We start from the raw sequence: 6,000 nt of genomic DNA on the forward strand, positions 1-6,000 counted from the left end.
AGAGGTTACTGAGACCTTCAAGTGGGGGTCTGACCAGTCAGTCCTGAGGGAAGACAGCTGGATCCTGGCCTCAGAAGACTCTATAAGTGCTTAGGAAAGCTGTCTCAAGACAGTCCCAGGTCTGGGGACTGGCAAGGGAGCAGCCCAAATCCTTACTTGACACCGGCTGAGAAGCTGACAACAGGGAAGAAGAGCCCATCAAGGTTGAAGGCCTCAAAGACACCCTGCACAGGACAGCCATTGATGCGGAAGGAGATGGATGGAACGCTGAGGTCCAGGCAGCAGCTGACCACATCCTCAGGGGCCAAGAGGTGCTGCCCTGGAGAAGTCACCAGCCGTGCCACATGTCCTGCACCAGGGTCACCAGGGAGGAGTCAGAAGTCAGAGGTCCCATTGGACCAATGATCTCAAGAGACAAGGGGCAGATATTAAGGAAACCTATGGGGTCTGGATCCTGGATACCCTAAGATTAAGTGTTCCTATGAGGGTCTGATACCTCTTTGCTCAGGGGCAGAGGTCAAGGTCCCCCTGAGGTTAGAATCCTGAGAGCTGTGGGGCCAGAGATTAAAGCCCTCCTGGAGTTAGGATTCTGGAGCCTTGGGGGTCAGAAGTCAAAGAGCAGAGGTCATAATTGGGCAGTTTTCTGAGATCTCTAGGGTCAGAGATTATATATCCTCTAGGGTCAGGGTTCTGGAGACTGAAGAAATGTGTTAGAGACAGGATCCTGGAGGCTCCAGGGTTAGGGTCTTGGGAAATGAGGAATAAAGTGTCAAAAGTATGCTTGTTTGGGGCATCAGGATCTCAAGAACCCCAAGGTGTGTGGTGAAAGGCTTAGAAACTCTGGGGTCAGTGGTCAGGGTTGAGGGCCCCCTGGAAGGGTCTAGGTACCTGTCCAGAGATGCAGCCCATCAAATCCGTAGGAATAGAGATCGTCGCCAACCCCGTTGCCGCCCCAGCCTTCGCCGCCCCCTGGGTAGGGGCTGTAGCCCTCAGTGAGGGCCCAGCCCACCCGTAGGTGGGTGGCCTGGGCTGTCAGGAATGGAGCCACTTCATCCACCATCACCTCAAAGTACCATTTGCTGTACTGCGTGGTGCCCTCTGCTCGGCCCACAAAGATGTTAGGGCGGATGCTGCAGGAGAGACAGGACAGGAGAGGGGATGAGGGGGGCGGGGTAGAGGAGAGAAGAGCCAGGTTATTGTGGGGTAGCGGGGAGAGGGAGAGAAAAAGAAAGAGATGTATACACAGGAAAAACGGAGAGGAAGAGACATGGAGATAGAGAGTAAGAGACAGAGAGAAAGAGACAGAGAGACATCAAAGATGGATAGAGAAGAGAGGGACAGGAAAGACAGATGGGGAAAACAGATATAGGATAAATGGAGACAGAAACAGGGAGGGAGAGGGAAGGAGGGAGAGAGAGAGAGAGGGAGAGAGAGAGAGAGAGAGAGAGAAAGAGAGAGAGAGAGAGAACAGAGGCAGAAATGGAGCAGAGAGAGAGGCCGAGAATGGGGAGCCAGGTGAGCTGGGGAAGAGCAGACATCTGTGAGGACCGGATGTTAAGTCCAGGGATGAGAGATGGAGGAAGGGACATCCACCCGAGCGTGGAGTCTCTGAGTTGCGGTGAGATCAGTCTGGGGTCAGGGTTTAGGGGCCAGACCTGGTGACATAGTTGATGAGGTTTGTCTGGAGCAGAAGCTCACGGCCAGGCAGTAAGTTCTCAGTAATGAGATCTTGGTTGGAGCGCACGGCCACGCCATTACACACACACAGGGAACACAGCACATCCAGCACCTGGAGGTGAAGGTCAGAGGTTAAGATGCAAGGGCACCAGGGCAGGGGTCTAGGGGAGTCCCTAGGTGGGAAGCTAAAAGAGTCAGGACAGGAGATGGGGATTTTGACTGAGAGGAGGTGAATAAAGTGGGAGGTCAGGGATCTCGAAGGTCAAGCATCAAAGAGAAAGGTCAGGCGAGAGTCTGGGGCCATGCGAGTTAAGGTAAAGCATCGGCAGTATAAGAAAGGAGAGACTGGAATAAGAGGTAAGAGGTCAGAGGTCAGGGGACGAGTGAAAATGTCAGGTCAGTGAAAGAGCACAGGCGTCCCGATGAGATTTGAGATCGGCAGGGGTTGCAAACTTGTGTCTTCAGGGGCTAGATGGACCATGTAAATCTGTGAAGTGGTTAGAAATAATGCAGTGGGAACTGGTAGAACCTGTGGCAAGGCGGAGAGCATATATGCACCCAATCTAAAGGGAATACAACTGGAAAATTATAGGAAATTTAAAAGATATATTTCAGAGATCTAATGAAGCACATCTGTGGCCCAGAACCCATTTAAGAACCATAAGTCGAAGACCATTGTGTTGCGATGGGAGCGCATGGAAGAGAAGTCCAGGTAAGAGTTGAGATGGGGGAGGGGCGTGGGGAGTTCTGGGACTGTGAGAGTCAGGGTTCAGAGTTCAGAGGATGATAGATAGAGGGGCTGACCTTGTGGTTCCTCCCATGTTTGTCCAGAAGTGAGATGATTGACTTGATGTGGTTCTCTTGGATGATGTTCAGGACCTCGGGACTCTCAATCAGGACACAGTATAGCACTTCCAGGATCCCTGCACAGGTATCGGAGTGAGAGGTGAGATGCAGCCCCTCCATCCCCCAAGTCCCTGTCCCTTCCCCTGGGTTCTCCTACCAGATGAGGCCTCCAGCCTATCCAGCTTGCTGACCAACCAATCCAAATTGGTGGAGAAGAGGGCACAGTTGGTACGATTGCCACGGATCAGAGAAGCTGAGGATGTAAAGAGGGGTCAGACCCAATGAGACTGGGGACCTGGGGAGCTCTAGGGGGCTCAGGACCAGGGCCCCTTACCCAGGAGTTCATAGAGCAGGTTCACAATCTCTTTCCAGGACTCGGCTGCCTCCTCCCCGGCAAATTCAGCAAAGTGGGCAGCTGTGGTGTAGACATTTAGGCGGTCGATGCAATTCAGGACCAGGGAGAGCATCCCCTGAGGTGGGGAAAACAAAGGGGTCACCTCAGGAGTCCCAGGCCCTCCCTTACTTGCCTTTCTTGGATTTACTACTTCGTATTTCTTCAACGACTAGTGACCGTGAGTTCCAGATCTAAACCAGCGCTATTAGCTCCATGGCCCCCTTCACTCCAATCACCCTCCTCTCCTCCTTAGCGTCGGTCCTTGTCCTCTGTGCCTCTGTCCCCAACAGAATACAGCTTTATTAAGATCAGGACTGAATTTGTGCTTCTCCTTCCCATAGTTTTCTGTCCATCTTTTCCACCTCCAAGCACCTCACTCCTGGTCCCAGTCGGCCCACGTCACTCTCCAGACCAACCGGCAGAGAGGTTTTTTCGCTTTCACTTGTTTTTATACATTTTAACCTTTTGTCTTTTTTTTCAATTGTGAATTATAACAGACAGACAGCAAAGCACATAAAACATCTACAGTCCATCGTTGTTACTCGTGGTATCTGGGTTCTGTGAAGTCGCCGTGAGTACTGAATTAGTGAATACACAACCACGGCTCTCAGAGGAAACGCAGGCAGTTGGTGCCTCTGAGTCTCTGTCACAACATTTTCATCAGTCCACACACACTCTTGGTTTATGTGTGTTTCCGTTTAAAGACAGTGATCAAATGTATTTTTTTGATTCACTAACATTAAATTCACAGCCAACAGCACTCTCTAACTCATATTTGAATACAGCCTATCTCACAGGCATTTTGTCAATAAGGCACATCACAGCTTCTTGTGCTTAGAACCCAATAGCAATTCAGCAGTACACTTAGGGGCCATTTTATTTATTTATTTATTCACTTATTTATTTACTTATTTATTTATTCTCTCTCTTTTTTTTACACTTAGGGGCCATTTTAAACAGCAAAGTCAACGAAAAGCCCCAAAATGCAAAAAACATGGCACTAGACTTACAGTGAAAAGGACACTTGTTTATGACATGGGAGCTAAAACGAGAAGGCAGAATGTCTCCTGGTTCAACCTCAGCCAGCAACACGCATGCCAGATGACTCAAATTTTTTGCCACTCTGCACATGGCCACAAATGTGCTGCTAGTATTCATTTGGGTATTACAAATAAATTTTAGCAAGCAGGCAAATTTGCAAATACAGAATCTGCAAATGATAAAGATCAAATATGTATGGTTTAACAAACCAATGTCAAGAACACCTGTGTAACCATGACCCAGGCCAAGAAAGAGAACATTGCCAGCCACCGAGGAGTTGCCTGGATGCCGTTCTGATTACACAACTCTCTCTGCTGGGGATAAACCATCATCCTGACTTTTATGGAAATCCTTTCCTTGCTTTTCTATTTTTACCACCTATGTATGCATCAGTAAACCATCTAATGGACTTTTGCCAGTATTTGAACTTGGGATATAAAGTAAGTATTCGTTTGCACGTGGATTCTTTTGATCAATATTACGGTTTAAGAGTCAAGAACATTGTTGCATGTGGCTGTAGTTTGTTCATCTCCACCGCTGAGTGTATTCATACCCATTGTCTGGATATGCCACATTTGTGGGTCCATTCTAGTGATGGTGGACATTTGCACTGTTTCTAGTTGTAGGCTGTTACAAACAGTGCTGCTGTGACAATTGTATCTATACCTTGGGGCCCATATCACTATGAAGAGAGGCAGTGCATCCCGGTTCAGAGCACAACCAAGTTGGAGTCACACAGACCACAGTGCTGCTGTGACAATTGTATCTATACCTATCACTATGAAGAGAGGCAGTGCATCACGGTTCAGAGCACAACCAAGTTGGAGTCACACAGACTGGCTCTGCCACTAACCAGTTGTGACTTTAGAAGCCTAACCCTCCTGTGGCTCCAAAAGCCAAAGTCCTCACCATGGCCTGGCCCCTGTCACCTCTCCGCCCTCATCCCCTCCCACTCTGCCCAGCTTACTCTGTTCCAGTTGCACCAGCAGCCTCCTTGCTATTCTGGAGCATGCCAAGCACACCCCACCAAGGGCCTGAGCACTTGCTCGCCCCTCTGTCTCTTCTCTGTCCTTCCTCCACATGGCACCCTCCTTTCATTCAGGTCACCCTTCTTGACCTCTCTATTTTATTTTAGTTTAGTTTAGCTTTTCTTTTAAAAAATTTTATTAAAATGTAGCTAACATACGATATTGCATTCGTTTCAGATGTGCATTGACCTCTCTGTTTTAAATCGCAGCACCCACAGCCCTCCTTTCTGTTGCCCCGCTTTACTTTTTCTCCTTAGCACTTATCATCATCTACGACGCCATGTAACTTTCTTTTTTTAAAAAAATAATTTTCTTATTGGCATCTATCCTCCCCACGTCAACTCCATAAGGACAGGGATTTTGTCTGTTTTGTTGACAGCCTTATCTCCTTGCATATTTATTGAGCAAAAGAGGTTTTTGTAACCTCTCTGAGCTTCCGCGACCCATCTGTAATATGGAAATTACAATCCCCTATGGGGCTATCAGAGGATGTCATGTAGATAGAGCGCTTAAAACATAATAAGGGCTAAATTCAAGGTAATAATAACCACTAACAGAGCATCTACTATGCGCCGGCTCTGTTTTAAGCAATTTGCATTAACTAACTCCACTCTGTAAGTAAGTGTCGTTATTGTTACTATTATCATTTCTGGGTCTGCCTCCCCCATCAGACTGGGAGTCCTTGGAGAGGAGGGAGACCAAGTTGGAAGCCTTTGAATGAACATGTGCCCCCATCACCCAGTGGAAACATCAGACCCCCGACCTTTGTCTAGCCCGGTCCTCCAACTCTTCAGCCCCTCGCACTCAGACCCCACCTGTCACAGGCCACGCCCCTGCTCCGCTGTACACCTGCTCCTCGAGGCTCCGCCCACAAACGCTGCCCCGCCCCTCCAAGGCCCCGCCTCCTCGCGTATCACTCAAGACCCTCCGCCCCTCCCAGTTGGCACAGCTGCGATCCTTCCGCGTGCCCCTCCACTCGTCCGACTTTCAGACCTCTACTTCTCCGTCCCTCTG

At 49.1% G+C, this 6,000-nt stretch overlaps 1 protein-coding gene across 1 annotated transcript in view; it reads right to left on the reverse strand.

The window, feature by feature from the left end:
• The window catches only part of RYR1 (ryanodine receptor 1), a 106,811-nt gene that overhangs the window by 87,964 nt on the left and 12,847 nt on the right, over positions 1-6,000 (reverse strand). The window contains exons 14-19 of the mRNA XM_006911738.2: positions 2,858-2,993; positions 2,681-2,776; positions 2,482-2,600; positions 1,656-1,789; positions 889-1,130; positions 157-349 (exon numbers count right to left, since the gene is read on the reverse strand). Of these exons, the coding sequence (XP_006911800.1) occupies positions 157-349; positions 889-1,130; positions 1,656-1,789; positions 2,482-2,600; positions 2,681-2,776; positions 2,858-2,993 (920 nt within the window). The remainder of the gene's footprint in view (positions 1-156; positions 350-888; positions 1,131-1,655; positions 1,790-2,481; positions 2,601-2,680; positions 2,777-2,857; positions 2,994-6,000) is intronic.

The sequence above is a fragment of the Pteropus alecto genome, unplaced genomic scaffold (genome assembly GCF_000325575.1).
Source record: "Pteropus alecto unplaced genomic scaffold, ASM32557v1 scaffold314, whole genome shotgun sequence".
Lineage (NCBI taxonomy): Eukaryota > Metazoa > Chordata > Mammalia > Chiroptera > Pteropodidae > Pteropus > Pteropus alecto.